The 21,681-nt window shown below is 36.5% G+C and overlaps 1 protein-coding gene across 6 annotated transcripts in view; it reads right to left on the minus strand.

Moving 5' to 3' along the window:
- LOC137124137 (myocyte-specific enhancer factor 2D homolog) overlaps positions 1–21,681 on the minus strand; it is a 29,107-nt gene that overhangs the window by 4,745 nt on the left and 2,681 nt on the right. Inside the window, exons 1-12 of one of the 6 annotated variants that reach the window (XM_067498831.1) lie at positions 20,872–21,075; positions 13,412–13,796; positions 10,758–10,961; positions 9,966–10,103; positions 9,036–9,252; positions 8,212–8,268; positions 7,665–7,846; positions 6,332–6,361; positions 3,978–4,107; positions 3,652–3,838; positions 1,762–1,830; positions 392–442 (exon numbers count right to left, since the gene is read on the minus strand). In XM_067498831.1, the coding sequence (XP_067354932.1) occupies positions 392–442; positions 1,762–1,830; positions 3,652–3,838; positions 3,978–4,107; positions 6,332–6,361; positions 7,665–7,846; positions 8,212–8,268; positions 9,036–9,252; positions 9,966–10,103; positions 10,758–10,961; positions 13,412–13,465 (1,319 nt within the window). In that variant the 5' untranslated portion in view covers positions 13,466–13,796; positions 20,872–21,075. Of the gene's footprint in view, positions 1–391; positions 443–1,761; positions 1,831–3,651; positions 3,839–3,977; positions 4,108–6,331; positions 6,362–7,664; positions 7,847–8,211; positions 8,269–9,035; positions 9,253–9,965; positions 10,104–10,757; positions 10,962–13,411; positions 13,797–20,871; positions 21,076–21,681 lie in introns of those variants that run through there. The other 5 variants (XM_067498839.1, XM_067498857.1, XM_067498849.1 and 2 more) reach the window with 5 other exon arrangements.

Here is a 21,681-nt window from a genome sequence, read left to right on the forward strand (position 1 = left end):
GTTGTATGTGTATAAACTTGAAGCCCAGTTGTGTAAAGACAAAAACTCATATTACAAAGCACAGCACCAACAGGGAAAAGCCACACTCCATTATTCAACAATCCAATCAATTCTGAGCCTTTTCAAAGCAGAACTAACACCCCCACTGCTCCCAAAAGATCAACAGAACAGCCCAGGAGGCATGAAATGATTTGTGTGACAGGGTGGTTTACAGTGAGTCGATGATGTGAAAAAACAAATGATAAACAGAAAATAATCTATAGTTAGAGAATATGGCAGAAACTGGAACTAGGTCTCTTTCCTGTTTGACTGCAGACAGCACCATACATGCTTAGGGAGAGCCAGCCAAAAGCGCACAGACAAACAGGAAACAGGAAGTGTGATACAGTACCGGCCCAACCACTCATCTCTACCCAAGAGCAGGTTGGACGGAGAGCAAACACTGTGGGGAGAAAACAAAATGTTGGAGCCCAAACCAAAGGGAAGATGTGGATTAGAAGGCATGTGTGGATAGAAGTGTGAAACATTATTGCTAGCAAGGTTTTTGTTTTTTTTTTAGAACAGCAATAATCACAAAGAAGACCCTAATCTGATTAGTTGATCCAGCACAAACCCAGATGTAAGAATCAGATTTTTAGATTAAGAAACAGCACATGAAGCACGTAAACAAGAATAAACCTAACGATCAGGAAAAGGCTTTAAAATCTTAGTAAGGTCTTTAATGGTTGAACTGTTTTATATCAAGAGAAACATATTTCAAAAAGTGAGAGGGATATGCCTGCAGGAATACTGAGTTGTGATATTCAAACTATTTTAGAATGAATTACTCTTTTAATGTTTGTACTTTTCCCCACTGTATTTGTTTTAGCATTTGCAGCTTTTCATAATTGTGAGCAATGCTTTATTTGTTTGATAAAATGAGGGATAAATTAGTGAATTAGATAGTTTTCTTATTCAAATATAAAGACTTTCAATTTATTGAGGACACAATTTGTTGCCCTGTTACATCTAAACCTTTAAGGCAATAAGTTAATGCTTTTTGTTATTTTTCCTTACTAAATCTAAAATAGATTGTTTAGTGATTGAGAAATATATACTTTGTAAAATATCTTTGCAGTGTACAATTAAGTCTCAAACTTAAATCTGCTTGGAATATGTGAATATGTGCAAGATTCATTCAAATTTAATTAATGAATGAAAGTAAAACAGAGCAATAAGTACAATAAAATGCTAATTTGTAAAGAAGTCTAATTAAATAACTTTATAGTGGCCAAGTTTACAAGATGAAGTACATTTTCATTCTGATGACTAAACAAGTCTTCAGTTGATCTAAATTACAAACATAACTATGGATACACCACAGTAATTCATACGCCTGGTAATGTCTTGTTTATACCATTTGCACAAACGTAACATTATGGGCATATTCTTGCAGAAGACACTGGATCACTGAGCATAATGAGAGCCGGTTTTAACAGCGTTTTATATTTGTTTGTTTTTTATATATATATATATATATATATATATATATATATATATATATATATATATATATATAGTTCATGTTCAGAGCGTTTATAAATACATTTATGGTGATTTTGTCTTCTGTGTTAATATAATAAACATTACATTATACATCATATAATGTAAAGTATTTTGGTTTTGGACAGGATACCTTCAAATAAAAAGTGGATTCCAAACCCCCCCTGGAGACAAAGTCAAGACATGTCACACATGCACACACTAGTAGTTGCTGTTCACCTCAGATTGGCAGCCAGACTGGACACCTGGCTAGACAGCTCGCTGCTCTGTTTGTCCACTCCCCACATGCTGTGGACAAGAGGAGAGAACACACTTCAAGGATCTGGTGTTCATGCTGCCAAAATACTGATACTGCTTGAACGATATTATTAAAAAGTTCTTTGATGCAATCTTTATTCTTAAAATTAAAATATCTGCCTTTGGCGCTTCTAGCTTCCAAGTCACTCAGCAAATACCTGCTCTACTAAGAAATGGCGTTACTGTATCTAACCCCACTGGCAGAACTTCTTTACAAAAATGTAATTTTATTTCTGAAATTAATACAAAATGACATTTGTTTATGAAAAAGTAATGTCTCTAAAGTCCTGAACTGTCCTCACAAAGTTGCTAAGTAACAAGATTAACAGGAAATGTGTAACTACAGATGTGAATAAACTAATTCTTACCATATCCCACTTTAATTTATGTCCCCTCCAAAAACAGCATAACGTTAATCAGATATGAATATAAATATAATCATTAATTGAGTAATTAAAGCTTGTGTAACTCAAATTGTTAATCATTATCATGTTATAACCTAATAATCAGAGACAATTTTCTATCACTAAACACGCAGCAACTGAAAATTCTGCAGATATTGTACAGTATATGCATGAGCTGTGTATTATATTAGGATTTATAGCAATTACCTTATGAACCCCTTCCCATTTTACACTGAAACATTGAAATCTAAAAAACTGTTGTGTACAAAAAAATGACTAAATGCTTCAAGTGCTCTTTAAGTCTCAGTTTCTGACCCTCAACCCTGTCACCCTGATAAAGTTCATCAGCTCCAGAAAAAAAACTGAAGTTTAGATGTTATGAAAAGGCTGAGATGGTGAAATGCTGGCGAGAGACCAATTCACTAAAGGAGGAGTGAATTGCTTGTGTTTAAGGTTATGATATGGAAAACATGCAAGTTGACCTATTGCTTAGTTTCACTAACTTTTACACAACTGTCATAAATACCAGTTTGGGCCTTCCTCGCTGTTACTGAACCAACAAAGAAACTGTGAGAATCCAAACAATGACGCCAACTGAAACGTTAGAGGAATATCCTATATATTGTCCCAATAAAACATAACACTGACAGCAACACGACAATGACACTGATGCAATCCGAAACTCAGCATCATTACAGCAAAGTTGTGTGTTGAAGTAAATACTGTATTCACACAATCTCCACAAAGAGAGATTTTTTTTTTTAAACTGGTCTGCTTACACAGAAATAACAGCTATCCATCTAACCAATGCAACTAGCACAAGAGCATGTATTACCACGTTCATTGTGCTTGTAGTGTGTTGTTTTTGGAAGCTATGTTTGTTAAACCTCACTCAACGTGTGTGGATAATTAAAAACTAAGACTCCACTAACAAAACTAAAGCCCAAGCAAAGATAACAACACAAAACAAATTTGCAATATTTATTATACATGATAAGAACAGAATCTATTGCATGGATGGAGAGATTTATTCTGTACTGAAAGACTTCACAGCTACTTTGTGGGGTATAGCATTGCGAAAGTCTGGCAATATGTCTTCAAGACGGGACTCCATACTTTAGTACCTAAACATCTGGGCCTGCTGTCACAATGACAGAGATGCTTTTTGCCTAATAATAGGTCAGTGTACCATCAAAATGTGTCGCATTGAAGCATTTATTTTTAGGTTAAAAACCTTACAAACTTGGGTTTTAGAGTTACCAATGGTCCACGAGCTATTACAGTACAAGGTTTTACCAATACCATCTCCATATGCCAGCACTATCACCCCCGATGTGTTTGGAAACCAGGTTTGAAGAAATAAAAATAAAAGACAAAGCACCAATGATAAAACGAATAAGAGACTTACACCAAGTTGCTGAGTGATGCAAGGTTAAGTTGCTGCTGCTGCTGCTGCGTTTGCTGTTGTTGCTGTTGCTGTGTCTGCTGGGAAACAGCCTGTTGCTGTTGCCATGTGGACACACTGGTTGGCAACAAACCGCCCGGTGATGTCAGAGCATGTAAAGCAGTGATGTCGGCACTGGTTAGCTGGTACTCTGAGGGGAAAAGTATACAAGTCATAAGAAAAACTAGTTTCATGTTTAATATCGTCATACTCTCTACGACCTTTACAGGTGGAAGAAAAAGAATATACAGTCCAGTAAGCCCAGAGCTCATACAGTACGTTTAGTTCACCTGTGTTGTATGCAGTGGGCATGGCAGAGAAGGGTAGCCCCTGTGCTAGGAGGCTTGGTGTGGCTACAGAGACCACTGGCGTGCTAAGGGTTTGTGCCACCTGGGCTCCAGCTGCCAGCCGCTGAGCATTCTGCCAGAAAGGAGGACAACATGTAAGTCACAGCAGAAACAAGAACAACCTTTCACATGTCACAGAGTGCTGAGACATATTACTACAATGTAAATTCTGACATGCTGGAAATGATAATGTGCATATGGCTGAATTCATAATGTGTCAAGTAAATCTCAAAGTGAAGTGGATTTACTGTGAGGAGGTTCTTGATGACATGCATCAACAGTTTCCTTGTTTTGAGTGAGCCATAAATGCTGTAGATGTATTACATTAAAGGCAAACAACCCATAGTAATGCTAGTGTGTATAGCAGTGGATTTATTTTTTGTTTATAATTGCATCCTATTCAATTTCAGTCTTGAAGAAAATTGTCAAATTTCCTAATTCAGTTTTACAAGTTACCATTTTGAAAAATATAAACTTGACATTAAACATTTTTTGTTGTTGCAATTTCTAGAAATTATAAAAATGTATCACATTGACACCATAAATGGTTAATAAGATATTTACAGTGAGGAAAAACCAAAGAAATGTCCAGGTTTATAGCATTTTCTCTTAAGATTACACTTACTAGCTGCTGTACTGTATATATCGACCACAATGTATTTTCTGCCCATCCTTCCTGAGAGTGGCAACATTTCAGAATATACAGACAGATTTACTACAGTAAATTCTAACTGTCTAATCACTCAATCAGAATAAAACAAAAGCTGAAGTTATTTGAAACTATGGTGAACTAGTTCTTGTGTGACTTAATTAAATGTGTAGCTAATCTAATGTTTCTCCAGTGGATGTCAGTAAGGGCCTTTCCAGTATGCTGCTTGGGTGCACTCCGCAATAGTAAGGCATGCTATTAATGTTTCAATCATTCACTCTAAAAGAGGACTAATGGGGTTCAAACCTTCTGCTTGCTTAGTGTATGTTCATTAACGTCACACATTCAAATGAAAAAAGATCTGGTATTTCTCTATACACAGGTGCAACACATGCGCTCATCAATCTGAGAAACTGCTACCATCAGATTGTATTATTATGAATCTGTGGTGAAGGACACAAATCTCAGGAGAAGCACAACACTCCAGGGTATGATTCAACTAGATTGTATCATAGATAAAAGGTAAATTGAGTTTCTTTGAAGGCGAAAAAAAAAAGATCTGAATATGAAAGCCTAAAGGTGCAATAATTCTGGTCTGGAATTACTCTTCTGTATTGTGAAACTCTTCATCCTAAGAGAAAACATTTGGCCAGAGTTATGACTGTATTGCTGAATTACAGGGGGGAGAAACACTGGTGAGAGGGGCCAGATTCAATTAAGCGTCTTTGTCAAGAAGTGAAGTAGGCGGAATGGTGAAAGTGATTTAAATGAATCACTGTCCTCTGGAAAATGAGATTCTTGGTCGTCAGCTTTGACTGGAATTTTAAAAGACGGAGAATGACAATCAGCACGAGCTGCAGGGAGCAGCTACCATCATCATCCCAATGAGATTTTACAAAATAATTAGAAAGTTTCTTTTGGTGTAAATACTTGTGTGTAATGGATTATGTGTAATATTCTATGTATCATGTTATGGCTGTTACTACGGATGAATTTTATCTTACTCTCATTTTAGTCTAAGATTAAAAAGGTTAAAAAGTTAAGGTTAAAAAACTGGAAAAATCACCATTTTATTGTCTTTTTTTAATTCTGTATTCACAATACTGAAATATTAAACATAACATTTTTTGATGCAAATGGTTTGTAGCTAAAGTTAGAGTTGTGACCAAGTAAAAAAAATGAAATGCCTTTAATGTAATGCCAGTTAGAGTTTAGTGACTATTTTGGTGGAAGGTGAGAATGAGAATTGGTGTTGGTGTCAGTGAACAAGAGCATGCTTTGTGGCGCTTTGCACCACAATGCAAAGTGAAAACACACCCATGCTTTAAGTGGTAAAATATAATGGAGTAAATGGGCCTGTTTCAATACTGTCTTACAAACAATTCTGCTTCTTACTGTAAAAGTCTATTCGCACACAGTTTTCTAGAGTTTCACTCAGAAGATCATGATCCTAACACTACAGAAATACTCTTAATGACACGACATGCAGTCAGGTGAAGACCACAAACTGAAGACCATCCCAAGAAATGTCAGTGAAACAAAACCAAAACAATGAGAAACTCTTGTACAGAATTGTAACCATGCTAATAAAGTGTGGACAGTAGATAACCATCGAACTCATGCGAGTGACTGATGTGGGGGAAATCACCTCGTTTACCAATTCCAGCTCATCCTCTGTCTGCAAAGGGTGTTAACAGAAAGGATTACAAATCTGGTCCAGAGTACAAGTGAAGAGAAAATATAAAAACAACACTACAACTACTTGCATGACACTGGAGTCTGGCAGACCCCCTTTGTTTAGAAAGTTTGCAATAAATTATTCTGTGTAAAGTGTTATGGGGTACATTACCATTAGTCAGTCTACCAGTGGTCACAAGTTGTTCTGGAGCTTTTGATCATGGTTCTTTACTGTTTCTAAGATCAGGTATGAACTTTAAGGCTCAATTTTGAAACAAACATGACAGCTGCAAGTCAAAAATCGACAATAAATTCACAAAGAGGAAGTGACTTTTTGGGGGGGGGGCGAGGAGTACAACAAGCTGTCAACACATAACTGACAGTTCCCTATTTAAACACAAGAGCACATGGAACAACATTTGTGTTGATTTGGTTATGCTGCTTTGGTTATACTTTGGCCAACTGATTAATAGTTCAGTTCAGTATTAACCTTCTCCTTTTACATTATCTGTTTTTTTTTTTCATTATCATTATGTCTGCAGGTTATTTTCTTGATTAATTTTATCATTTTCAACAGAAAAGGTCCTAGGTGAAATCTCCGAATGTCTTGTTTTGTCTGACTAACACTCCAAAGATTTTTGAAGGAAATACCGGACCCTTAAGAGGCAAAATGCTCCAATGTGTTCACCAGCTCATAACTTTTTTTCTGCCTATTAGTGTTGAGCAGGTAAAGCACAGTGGCTGAGGCTGTAAACAACCAAATTAGCTGACAGAGGCTGAAATGGTCTGTAAAACTCAGAGTACCCACAGATTATAGCTGTCTTTGTCACGACCAACCCTTTCTCATACAAGTATTCATGTATTTTAAATACAGAAAGTTTAAAATGTTCTAAAAATGAAATAAGGTACATTTGCAATTTTACAACAAGTGGGCAAACTCTATCCACTGAGGAAGATTGTATGATCTGATCAAAAGCACCAGAACAGTAATGAAATGGATATTGTGGTGACATTGTTTTGTCAACATCTGTTGTGATAAAAAGAAATGTCTTAAGGACCTACAAATGTTGGTGGTACGTTATACTGTCAGTGTCTTTAGATTACAGAGAATATCTGAGTCATGAGAAATCTCAGTGTTAGTGGGTGTCAGAAGACTTTACTAACTTTTCCAGAATAAATGAAGACAAGTTGGTCTTGGACCCAGGTCCCTTCCTAAACACTAAATATGATGTCAAAATTCTTTCAAGGGTTAAATGTTACCGAAAAGGACCCGGACAGCTCAAGCTCAGTTTGACAAAGCTCACCATCTGCATGAGACTCTTTCCGCCCTGTGAGGTGATGACTCGGAGGTCTGGCTTGCGGCTGTTGACCATCTGGGGGCTGGGAGGTGGGGGTGGAGACTTTGCTGGAACTACTTTCCCTAGACTGTTGCCATTGGAAATGGTTAGGAGGCCTGGGGAGGCCCTGGCACTGGTGTATCCATTAGCTGCAGGGGGACAGAGGTGCAAATGGACAAAAATCAATTGGAAAATCAAACAGGTGAATGCAGACAGCAGGGTATGAGCACAGTATGCTCACTCAAATTGAGTCAGTCCCCATAAAAGGTTTCTTTGAAGATTCTGAGACTGATTTTAAAAGCATCTGAATGTTGACTGAATAAATCCTTTGAAAAACTAACACCATGTAATTAAACATAAATTGTAAGGCACAATTATGAAGAGAGGAGGGAAAGTATTTGGAATTAAAATTTCAAAAAATTTAATATGGGGTAGATAACAGAAAAACATTTTGCAAACAAAAGGAAGAAAGGATAAATGCAGCTCGGATTTAAAAAAAAAAAAATGTACTCACGAACTGGACTTGGACATCCTCCATTTGAATTATTTAGGTCGCCTCCAAGAAGAGCACCTATTGATAAAAGAACCAAGAAGACACTTGTGGTTTTTACATATTCTGAGATGCTGTGGGTTATATTCATATCTAAAAGCCAATGATTGCAACTAATTATTATATCCATCACCAATTAATCTGGTAAATATTTTTCTATAAATATGAAAATAGTTGGCAGTTTCTGTGTAATGATTAGCCAATATCCAAGTGCTGCAGCTCTACTAAGAAAAAAGGTAGCAATGACGTACTGATAATTGTTTTAGTAGAATTTTATGTATTTATTCTTTTTCCTGCCACTTAACTATTACTACCATTGTTGCTGTTATAACCTTTTTCCTATTTTTCAAAATTTGTGGTTGAGAGCAACTCGGAGCTAGAAAATCACAGTTAACCAAACAAAACAATGCAACACACCAGCTGGACCACCCTGGAGTCCTATGAACAACATCTGATTGGGCCTTGATCTCAACAGGTATTTAATCACACCCACTCCCCCACTTTAAAAAAAAAAATTAATAATAATAATTATACAATGTACATGCTTAGAACATATTGTCCTGTCCTGTACGTTCCTAATCCTAATTATTGTCGTTTCTATTATGATTACACCTTTTCTGCTTATCCTAACTATCCCTTCTCAATTCTCCAACCCCGATGCACTTTCACAAGCAAACACACACTGTCGTAGGTCACACGTCTTGCCTTTTTTCTTGTCTCGCACTAGCTGTTATGTTTTGTATTGTAAGTTTAGCCTTTCCACACTCAGCAGATTATCTCTTGCTCACCTGCACTGGCTGGTCGCTGTGGCAACCCAGGCGACACCGTATTTCTTTGAAGAGCCGGTTGCTGCGGCGACAAGAGGTGGGTATCCGTGAGTGATGATGATGTTACATAGGAGGTAGTTACCAGTGCATTGCCAGGGTTGCTGAATTGCAGTGTGCTCTGATTGGATGCCTGGACTGTGACTGGCATGGAGAAAGTCTGGGGCGGAGCTGCAGAATGCTGCAACGTGGAAACAGAGAATTTCACTTTTGGTCATAAATGTGCAAAAAGTAAAAGTACAAATAAAAGTACTTTCTGCCACCATCACAACCAAAGAAAGCATAATTTTCATCTTTATCTTTTATCTTTGTGTCAGCATCTGATGTTGTGTTAGCAAACACTTAATTTTACACATCCAGCAGTTGCAACTTAAGCTTCTATTTGGAGTCATGTTTCTGTCTTGGTTAGCTTTGGTTTTGGTTTCTACCAATGTCTGTGGGAAATGACTGTTCCAGTGTGAAATGCTGCACTGTGAGCAGTGCATAGCAGGTCTTTAGTGCTCACAGATGGGGAAATCAGGTTTTTCTAATCCACTACCCTGCTTACAGTAACAATATTTCTTGTAAAATGTGCTTACTGGAGAAAGCCAACTGTAACTAGGTTACTTATGTGTATGTAAATGTACAGTGACAGCATTGTACAGGGTGGAATCATCAAGGAGTAAAAGTAGTTTTAGACTGAACAAAAATGTACATGCAAAGCCAGATGTTATATCCTACTATGAGTTTAAGTTAATTTTTTTCTGCAGAGGGACCAAGCAAAAACAACAACCGATAATGTTTATAAATGTTTGACCAAGACATCTACAGATGACAAGCAGAACAAGCAGTGATCACAACTAACGTTATGAATTATAAGAACAGTGAGTGTCAAGTCCAGATTAGATGACTTACTCCGTAGCGTTTAAAGAGAACATCCAGGTCCTCTGTGGTTTTACGGTACTTCTCATCATTTAGGGGACTTTGGTCGATGGAGTCTTCACCGTCCGGCTCAGGACTGTCACAGCCGTTGAAACCCTTCTTTCTTAAAGTCTATTAAAGTAAGAAAAAAAGAAAATTAGTAATAGAAGTATAAAATGTGGCAGCCAGGTTACCAGGACATACCACTACATATTTTATTTTTCTATATTTAAAGTCTTCCAATTAGTGTTGGAGAAATATCATCAGTTGTCATTTGCTTATTTGAATTATTTATAACTTTAGGACTAAGGCCCTTATGATGGTACTCTATATGTGCATACTTTTAATCTCACAGTTGTTTCAAGTTTACATATACAGTAGATTGTAATTTCTTTCAACAATATACACTTTATCAGTGCATTTAGCGATCACATTACACTTCTAAGCTTTCACCCTTGTTTAGTTTGTCAATCTAAAACACTAGCACTAATTTCTTAGGTATGGCAAGATCCAGTGAATTAAAACCCAGCTAAATTCTAGTTATTTATATTCTTATATCTCACTTGTCCTGGTATTTTTTGTAAAATCCTTGTGCAGCATATGGCAACATTTACATATTATACCTGTATTATTAAGCTTATTGTGTTTCCAGAGTCAGATAAACTGGATCCATTATATAGTTAACAATCATATTAAGTTTGATAACTCTTTAGATATAAAAATGTATTAAGGTTATTTTTTTTCTTACTTACATATACACAGACCCTATTGCCTTGATTGAGTTACCTCAATAATGTCTGCATTGGTCCGGCTCTCGTGAGGCTCATTGTACTCTGTGTATTTGAGCAAGACCTTGTCCATGTCAGTGCTGGCATACTGGAACAGCTTGTTTGCATGGTTGAAGATGATCAGGGCAATCTCACAGTCACACAATACACTCAGTTCATAGGCTTTCTTCATTAAGCCAAACTTTCGCTTTGTGAATGTTACCTGTAAACAGAGAAGAGTAGATGGTCAATAAATTCCAACTGCTGTAAAGTGAACTGAACAATTTGTTTAGGCTGTTAATTTGGATTGTGCCATTTTGCCATACAAGCTTTTTAAAAACATGTAAAAGTGTACAAGCAGAAACTCATTTAAATGAAAATCACTTACAATGAAGGATACTTGTTTATACCCAACCTATTACTACTACAGTACAACAAAAACCTTCAGTCTTGGACTTGGACTTTTAATAAATAAGCAATGATCATAATTTTTTATTCAGCGGTCAAAGGAACTGCTTTAAATTTTGCAGATAGTAGATACCATTTTGCCTTGTTTCTTTGATAATTGGAGGATCCTGTAATAACAACAGGAGGTAACAATGACTGCTGTTGACCGTTTCCTCTAGTCAAGTTAGCAATTAACCACTGGGAAAACGGAATAGGTAATTTTCAGTGTGATAACAGAAGTCAAATGCACTAAGACTTAGATTATTCCTGTGATTACAAGTTATTTACAAAATGTCTTAAGTTGTAACTCATTTTACTGGAGTTTACTTGTGATCAAAGTAATGATTTAGATTTAAAATGTGCTGTATTTAAGGAAAACTTCCAAGACTTTTCTGCAATGTAAAAGAATTAAAGCTGCGAAGAGGTGTAATTGGAAAAAACAAATAAAGCATGTTTCTGTGGTTCACGTGCATAGTCATTATCGGGGAAGTAAGACAAAAAGAAAAATAGGAAATTAACATTTTTGTAAAACTACTCTGCAGTCTCAAGTGAGCAAACGAGAAAAATAATGATCAGGCAGCAGAACAAGAGCCACCATAAAGCGGCTCCTTTGAATTTATCCAAAATAATCAACACCAAATGCAGCATTATTTAAATCTGGCCTGTATGGCAGAAGGGCTGAAAGAGAAATTATCACGACGTATGATTAGATACTGAAAAAACAAAACGTGCAGGACTGTGAACATGTGGAAATGGTTTAGTGTAACAAAACTGAACTTTTCAGCAGCGATACAAAGCACTCTGTCAACACAGATTCATCTCATCACCCATTAAACACCTTCCTTACTGTGAAGTGAGGTGGCAGCCTTATGAAGTGAAGACATGTGATGAGAAAAAAAACATCAAATTGAACTGAGAAAGGCAAACTCTTGAGTGCAGCCTTATTCAAAGTGCTAGAGTTCTTCAACGGCAGAAAAGCTGAACATTCGAAATGTAACAATATCCAAGGGCCAAACCAAAATCAAAAAAATGCAAAGCTAACGCCCTTACAAATCAGTGAGTAATTACCAAACAGTGGTGTTCTCCATATAAAATATTCATGTTGCCTTACACATGTGAAGAAAGACAAAAACCTTTGGAAATCATTAAACTGTACACAGGAAGCTTTATGGTATTGTTTTGTTGAAGTTTGGTTTCTTTTCATGACTGTGCAGACCATATTTTTCAATCTTTTTTTGAAAATGGAAGAAAACTGCCATTGAATCTTAAAATCTTAAAATTAAGACATTATTCATGGAATTAACTTCTGCATTAGATCTATTTTGACACTATAAACCTTTCCAATGTAATACAGTGCAGCAGGAAAGGCTTACACAACTAAGTTGGGGTTCAGTGTCTTGCTCAAGGACACTACAACATGTGACCGGAGAAGCCGGGGATCGAACCCACAACTGTGGGATAGGTGGACGGCTGCCCTTCTGAGTGGAAGTCATTACTGTTGCAGTAGCATGCAGAGTTCAGCGGTGTACACAATCCCTTTTACTGATTAAACTGCTGGTTAAAAGCATTTTTTATATAAAACAAAAAGTGCTGTTGTGATATGCAGTTGAGAGCCTTCTTTGTTATTATAGCTTATTTGTGCAAGTTAAGGTAATGCACATATCAAAGAAGCCCTCCACCCTGGTCAAATTGAGCCATTTTTTTCAGCTTGGATTTAAAAGTTGTTTCAGCTGAATCCTCTGACACTTCCCAAATCATAACAAAATAGATTTGATTTGTGGGACTTTTACATTTGAGTTGACGACCATAATGTTGTTCATGAAGGGAGCTAATAGCACTTTGTTGGTTTTAAGATGATTTTAAAATGATTTGAGATGACAAACTTTCTGTAGATGACCTTGTTAATTTCCAATAACAGCTTGCTACCATTACCAGACTTCTCTTGGCTGTTGGTGTCTAACTGTTCCCTAACGACAATTTTGATAAAACTTTGGAAAAACTGTGTTTAACATTGGAAGCCATGTGATTCAGAAAAGATACTGATCTGAGCAGATGTTCAGCTTTAAATTTTGCTACATGAAGGCTTTTAATACTCAATGGTGGGGGTGTACTGTATTGTAGTTGGTGCCAAGACCCCTGATCACGATAATTAATTGCCGTTATTTATTAACTGTTGCATAACAATGAGACCTGAAAGAGAAAGAAAAAAAAAAAACTATGACTCACCTGTTTGTTTCTTTCATCTGTGATCCGCTGGATCTGTATCTTTTTCCTACCCATGATGCTTTGCTATTGTGGAGACAAACGTCGTAGTCACTAAAGTAATGATGTGCCTCTCAGATATCGGCAGATGAAGTGGAGCCTATGACTTTGTACTTCAGTCCAAAAACTCTCAGACAGAATCATGCATCCAAGGACATGCACAAGCATACATTTCTCTGCCCAGGTGTAGTGAGGCAATGTGGTCGACTTCTATTAATGACAGGTGGCAAAAGCGGAGAGTGGGGAGATGTGTGAGGCTGAGGATTGAGGATTGAAGGTTGTCTTCAGTTCATTGTGGGGGAAAAAACTTCCCTGCAGCTACTTTGGTGAGGAGGATTTCACTCCTCTCCTGTATAAGTCAAAAACAGAGAGAAAGGACTAAATTAATCCTCATGTAGATACAGTCACTTACTAAAACATCAAAAGGTTAATTTTACATCACTTAATTTGGGTGTTGAAAATGGAAAATCTATGAAATTTGCAGTGTCATAAAACATAAGTTACAGAAAATATTGAAATGTGTTCTCAAGGCCTAAATTATTTCTTAACTCACAAAAAGTGTGGGTTATTGAATAAATAATAAATTCAGCTCCACAGTGCAACAATCAATGGTGTCATTAATTCATGTAAAATATCATTGCAGCTCTCCATGATTAAGACATCACTAAAGACTTACAAATCTGTGTAGTACTAAGCAAAATATTTTTAACAAAATAGTTTGATGCAATTTCTTGTATATGACTATTATATGTATTTAAAAACACACACACCAGAAAATTATGCACCATGTTCATGTATGGTAATGATCTCAGCATAGATTTCTGTTTGCCTTCCTTGAACCTTGCACCCTTAATAACTCACCCTTCACATGATAGTCCAAGAGCCATGAATAAAAATGGAAATAAGGATAAATTGATCATGAAGAGAGCCTTAAGCACTATGCCACCCCTGCACAAGCTGGAGAAAAGATTTGAAACTAAAGATTATGGTAACTCTCTTGCTCAAGTTAGACTCTCTGAGCTACATGACCAAAGTGAAATAAAAGAGTCACTTCTACAACAGCGAAGTGATGAGTAGGGGGCACCACTAGACATAATTTAAAAAAATATACGGCTTCAGAAAGCATTGTTGTGATTAAATATTCAAGATTAATTTTTTTGATGTGTCAATGGGGATGTGAATGAATATTTAATATTTAATATAGAGCAGTAACAGCAGTTTGCCACTTTTTTGTTAGTTATATTAAATCTACCTCAGCATCACAATACATAGCTCATGTTTTCAAATGCCCATGTTTTTATGTTACAAATCTGTTACTGCATTAGAAATTATACATCAGCAACAAAAACAACTTCACCTTTTCTTCCTTAGGTGAAAATTTTAATTTAATCTACAATTACGAATTAGATTTACAGAAGAACTGTAAAATTAATCACATAAGAATCAAATTAATTAAACTCAGTCAGGTGTGATGCTGGTGCTATGCATTTAGAGTGGCTGATCTGGTGCATTAAACAGAGCGCTCACTATTCCCATATGAAATGTCTTCTCCAATCTTTCTAGAGCTGACAATATTTGTTTATTCAATGATTACTCTAGCCACAGAAGATAACTTTTTTGTGATGAACTGACTTTTTAAAACACTCCCTTTCCAGATTCTTAACTGTGAGGATTTGTACAGTTCTTTGTTTTATATCCGTGAAAACTGATTAAATCTGAGATTAGGGCTGTTTGCCAAACAAACCAAGCCAACTTGTGTTTTCCTCCATGTCACTATCTGGTTTTCAGGCAAGTACATTTTCACTTGAAGGTAATATAAACCTCTTAATAAGATTTTTATAAGATGTATATAGTTTATTTCTTAACGTTATTATCCTGACTGATTTGATTCAGTTGTTTTTTGAGGGGTTTAATATTCTTTAATCATGGAGGAGGAATATGAACTGGTGTGAAAGAGTAACTACACCTCTGGAAATGAAAATGAGACTGACTGCAAATGGATCCCAAGGCAAAATGTTTTCCAGTCGTACCGCTATAGTGAGAACTGACTGCCAGACTCCTGAATAATGAAAATGAAAAAGAAAAAGTGACAACTGACAACAAACTACTAAGCTTTATCAATTGTCACATTTTCTGACTCTAATATAAATCAAGCTTACATGCACATTACTAGGTCTAAAACCCTTATGTCCCTTCCTACACAAGGGCTCAGCCATGTGGTGATTGTGTTAAGATTTCCCAGCTAATCTTGACCCTCCACCATGTCCATGCTTTCCTGTGGGACTGTTGTTAGGCCAGATGGAAAAAATTAAAACTCTACTGGAGTGCACATGGGGACTTTACAACCACATTTCAACACTTGAGAGCGTAGTCATCTTGAGAATTAATCAGAGGTCGTAATATAATCCAATATGTTAGGTTCATCTCTAAGAATCTCGGTGTCATTCATCAGCATCACGTGTCATATCAACAGCAACACATACCAGCTCCAAAAATACTTGGGTTCAACATTGTTGCTAATAATAGAAACTACCTTTAAATTGAAGTTCCCAGCCTTTTGTCCAACATATACCTACACAGGTTTCCTACATCAGGTTCAAAGCTTTCGTTCACACTTCCCACAGAGTGGTCAACTCAACAGCACCTTCCTATCTGAACATCCTCATCCAGGTCTACACTCACCTTGGCCCACTAAGGAACAGTGCATGTTGGTCCTTACACAGCACAGCAAAAGACCCTAAGCAAAGCTCTTCAGCTCAGTGGTACACTAGAACTACTTAGGTCTGCATGTTCAGCAGTCTCAATAATATATATATATATATATATATATATATATATATATATATATATATATATATATATATATATATATATATATATATATATATATATATATATATATATATATATATATATATATATATATATATATATATATATATATATATATATTTTTTTTTTTTTTTTTTTAAACACTAAAGACAAAGTTGTTTACAATAAAAACAAACCAATAATAAAAATCAATTCTTCCTTATCTGGCACTTAAGTCTGATGAAACTGAGGATTTTTGTCTCCCAGCTCTTTGCTTTTAAACCCTGGCTTAGCTATTTTGTTTGTTTTGAACCATACTTTGCATAAAAGCATTTGCCATAATAACTAAATGTAAATGTGACCACTGCATAATACAGTCATCATTAAAAATATATATTTTCGCAATAAGTTACATTAATTCAGACATTGCAAATCATCAATACAAATTTTGTATTAACAAACTGACTCACGATGGCTGGAAACTGATGTAAAATTAGTGGATTAGTAGTTTTAAAGAAGAAAAACTGTAAAAATATGATATACACAAAATATCCAGATTCTGAAAAGGTGGCATTTTTTTTTGCCACATGTGTAAACTGAGTAACTTGGCAAGTCATCTAAAAACATCATTTTAGGTACTGCAATGTCATGACTGCCATTTTGCTTATTTCACTAACCAAAACAATCATTATTCTGTGTGTTGTCAAAAATTTCCTCGAACGTTAAGCTTTTTCTGACTATGTAGCAATTTAAAGAAATACTGACATATGATAAGCTGGAACAAAATTATTTTCGGCATTTGTGCTTGATACATTACTAAAACAATTAACTGATTATCATTCTCAGTACCCCACTTAGGACTGTGCCACATTGTATTGTCATATTGTACACAGTAAATACTATAAATACTGTCAGTAATTCCTACCCGTACACATCTGTCATATTGTGATAATGACTACATAGTTGTGAGATACTGTGTTTGCATACATGTCGTTATAATGGGCACCTCACACAAGCCTACAAACTGAACAAGTCTAGCAGAGAGCAAGCTCTCATCTTGGAAGAGTTTAGGGGAGAGGTAATTCTGATAATAAATATCTTCGTCTATCATTAAGAAATATTTTTTTTGTAAGTTTGTCAACGAAGAATGGAAATTAGTTACACCACCCAAGCATAAACACCATCGATATAAGGAGGAGATCATGGCAGATGTTAGGGCAACAACAGTAAATTCCATTAATCCAGGAAATTTTGTCAACATTTATAAGGGCAAAATGTATCAATTGGATTATATCTGTTTATTTTTTGATTTGACTGATAAAACCGGTGATAATTTTTTAATTCTATTGTCCAGCCCTAACCAGAAAAAAACATGTAGAATACCTATGTGTGGTTAGTCAAACAGCTAGGAAGTCCTTATGTAAATCTTCTTTATGCTGGCAACAATGAGAGAATATTACACAGTGACTTGCAATTTATTTGGATGGGATACAAAACGAATATGAAATTCCATGACATAGTTTGTGCTTCGCCAAGATGCAACTTTTCATACATGAAATCTGTGGTGGCAGCAGAGCTGGACATCACCATAGATCATTCATTAGTTGTAACTGTAAGGCACCAACTCTAAACAATGACCAAGACATGTGGAAACATCCCACTGCTAAAGGCAAAAATGATTAAAAATGCTCTTCCCTATAGACTTTACTAACTTTGCCACTGTCAGGCTACAGTATTATCTTTCATTAGCTGGGAATTGACCAGAATGGGGCTACACTGCAAGGTTTCTGTCTAGCCTCTTTTTCCCTGGCTGCCCTCTGCATGGCTGCCCCCTCATTACTGTAATTGACACGTTCATCCCCACTCTTCACCCTTAAGGCACTGATGGCTCAATTAGGAGCTGGCTGGAGGACTGATTGGATGCCAAGATAATGAGGTCGCCGCTTGGCTAAAACATAGCCCTGCATCCAGCCAAACCAAGCTTTTTCTGTGACATAAGAGGCCAAGAGAACCAGAAAAGACAAGTCAATCAAATACAGTGGAAAGAAGAGTTTAATATTGGTAAGCACTGGCTGACTAGTGGCTTGACAAGGGTTGTCTCATTATCTTAAGGCTTTGGGTCACTCTGGTAAAACATCAGCCATGCATGTGTTATTTAAATCATCCAAGTAATAGGTATGCTACCCTTGAATATTCTTCTGATGAAAGAGAGCACAATCAAGCTCAGGGTAGGCATCTGTCTGTTTTGGAGTAGTGTAATTAGTGACAGTGACCTTTAGCGGATTATGCACTAGCCAATGAAATGTGCCAATGCCCTGAGATAAATGGTTGGAGCCTCAAACATGATTTATAACAGGGTATGCCCATCCACAGCTCTGACACAGGGGTTTATCATGGCCTTAATGGCTCAGTCACAGCTCCCCAAAGATGGACAGGACTGATTTGGACTCACATAGTCTGTGATTTTGCATCAGTCTAAAACCTGACAACAGTGATTAAAGATTAATATGTTAATGTGATCTGCAAAGACTACAAGCTATTGAAGCTTGTATAATGTTAACTAGCCATTAATTTGATTATCTTGTCTAAGCTCAAAAGTTTTACAAAATATTGAATACTGTACATTTTCATCCCTTCTGAATGTTGATGAAGTAATGTTGCTAAAGTAATGTTGCTGATGAAACAATGAAAATAGTCAAAAATACCAAAATATTAAACTAGTTTCTGATCAACTTTCTGTAATGGGTGACATGCTGTAAAAAACATAAAAAACACAAAAGCTTGCTGATGAGTGCTGTGACACCACCTTAAATCATAATACATATACTAAATTTGGCAATTTCATACTAATGTCCTTCTAGTCTCATTTAATTCTTCTGTAATTGGATCATGCCCCACACTGTAGGATTACCACTAGCAAACAAATCAACTGTAGCCTTTTCAAAACCTCTTTTCCCAAGAAATCCCTAAAGTTCGTTATTTATCTGATCATGTGGAAAAAAACAACAACAAAAGAACAAAACAAACAACAAAAAAGACAATAAAAAACAAAAAAAACAAAACACTGGTCCAACTTGTCCCCCATAAAAGTTGCCAATTGTTGAGTAAAGTGTGCCTGTGAGCCACATTTGTTTGGATAAATATAGTAGTAATGATCATGGTCTTTTCTAGAGAACAGTTCAGGGGAAAATATCTTTATTTGTAAAAGAGTCACAACATGCTTTTACTATACAATGTAAAATGATTTTTGGAAGCTATATAGTTCACTGCTAACCCTTATATGTCAGTTTTAATCATTTAAAAGAATCTCTGTTGGCATCTACTCTGGGATTTTCTTTTCACTGATTGAAAAAATAAAAGATATTTTCTAATATTTTAATTTTTAAGTGCCAACCTGCAGACTTGTCAGCTCAATGTCAATTCCATTGGTACCGTAAGTTTCTGCCACACCATTATTTTAAGAATTTTACGAAAACAGCTTTAGTACTGAGAGAAAGGTTTTGGCCAGCAACATGTTGATCTTCCAGTGAGTCTAGCAGAAAATACAAATTCTCCTTTCTGAAGAAGTCCCAAGCACACAGTGCTATTACTCATTACAATAGCAATGTCTGTTGGCAGAAGACTGATAAAATTGCAAGTTGGATCATCTATGCCTTCAATTAGTAGGACTGTACTGTCTACACATAGTATGAATCTATTGCAGGCATGGCACACAGTGGATCACTGCATCTATGAAAACAGTACAGAAAAATCTTGTTGCTAATTTCACTGAATACATATTATGACCCCATGCTAAACCACAATCAACACAATCATTTGTCTGAGTGTTCAGTTCAGTATGTGTTACAGTATGGCAATGCAAACACCCTTTTGCCCGTCACAGCTTGGCATATGGTCACAGTCATGTACAAAATTCAAGCTACTCCCTATTTAACATGTAGTCAAGTTACCACACACAAATGTGAACCAGTGAAGACAAAAAAAAAACAAATTTTTCTTGAGGCTCTTTCTACGTAGCTACATAGATACTGCTGAAGCTGACTTCTTTTCTCCCTAATGCCAAAACACTAACGTTAGTGAACCATGTTGGATCCGGTATGAGGAGTCCACTCGAGGTTAAAATGACACAGTGGACTCATATCCTCTGAACATTATGACAGATGGAGACTTAGGATTGAGTAGGCCCACTTACGACAGACAGGTACCCTACGGGGTCTAATTTGACAGGTTGGACAGTAAGACTGTTACCAAAACGTGTATCCTGATTTGCCAAAAACAAGTGCACCATTTGAGACACCATAAGCGGGGCTGATTTAAAGAGCAGAGGGTGAGATTTTCCACACAGGCCATTTCACAATTTTCTTGTTACGAGTCCGACGGACAGCCATTACCTTCCTTACACTCTCCACATAACTCGGCTATGCGAGCTGAAGCACGCAACACTTTAAAATCACATTACGGAGGTCTTTAATTGAAAGACTTTTCTTCTGTGTATTATAGTAAGGCCTAGCATTGTCTTTTATTCTTATATTTTAAAAAAATAAACCAAGCAGTTCTGCTCCTGTGCGAGGAAAAAAGACGCAGGAAGGAAGGAAATGTATCACTCCACTTACCCTGAAATATTGCTGATAAAAACCGACAATACGTCTGCCACCACCCGCTCCAGAGGTGACCTCTCTTAATTATAACGCATTAATTAACTAGGCTGAAGCGACGACTCTATTTACATGAATCTGCGACATTTTATTCCATAATGTTGAAGTAACTATACTGTCCACCAAAGGCGAAACAGTCTACCCAGTGTACGATCTACGTCATTGACATTTACCCGTGATTGACACGTCTGAAACCCTATTAGAACCTGACGTGCGAACCTCTCGTCCAATCACAGCGCGGTGTCGCCGAAATAGGCTCGTCTGCGAGAGAGGACATGACGGAGGTGACGGCCATGTTCTGCAATAGTGTTTGTATCCCTCCGCCTCTGTATTTACCTTTTGCATGATTTTGCATGTGGGGAAAATGTCACTGTAGCCTCACTGTACCCTGCCTGCTTTCCATAAGGGAGCCCGCTAGGCCATTTGTTTTTCACGTCTGTAATCACCACAACCATGTAAGCAACGAATAACCAACCGTGAAGGTTGTCAAAGGGAGAAACGTTGAATGTTCAGAGGTGTTTATCGTCTAAATTGTCGTTTTTTATTATGACATCAAACCCTGCTAAAATGCCCACGCATTCTTAAACCAGTCGACTCGTAAAATATAAAAATTGCATATATGGCGTAAATAGGGACACATGCGCGGTTAAATCTGCCATAACAGATCTAAATAAAAAATTAGTCATATGAAAGCAAACACGATTACACACTGTATAACCTATAAATAGTACGTCTACAATACATGGTGCACTAGCGTGTAATTATATT

Source organism: Channa argus, chromosome 1, assembly GCF_033026475.1.
Source record: "Channa argus isolate prfri chromosome 1, Channa argus male v1.0, whole genome shotgun sequence".
Classification (NCBI taxonomy): Eukaryota; Metazoa; Chordata; class Actinopteri; order Anabantiformes; family Channidae; genus Channa; species Channa argus.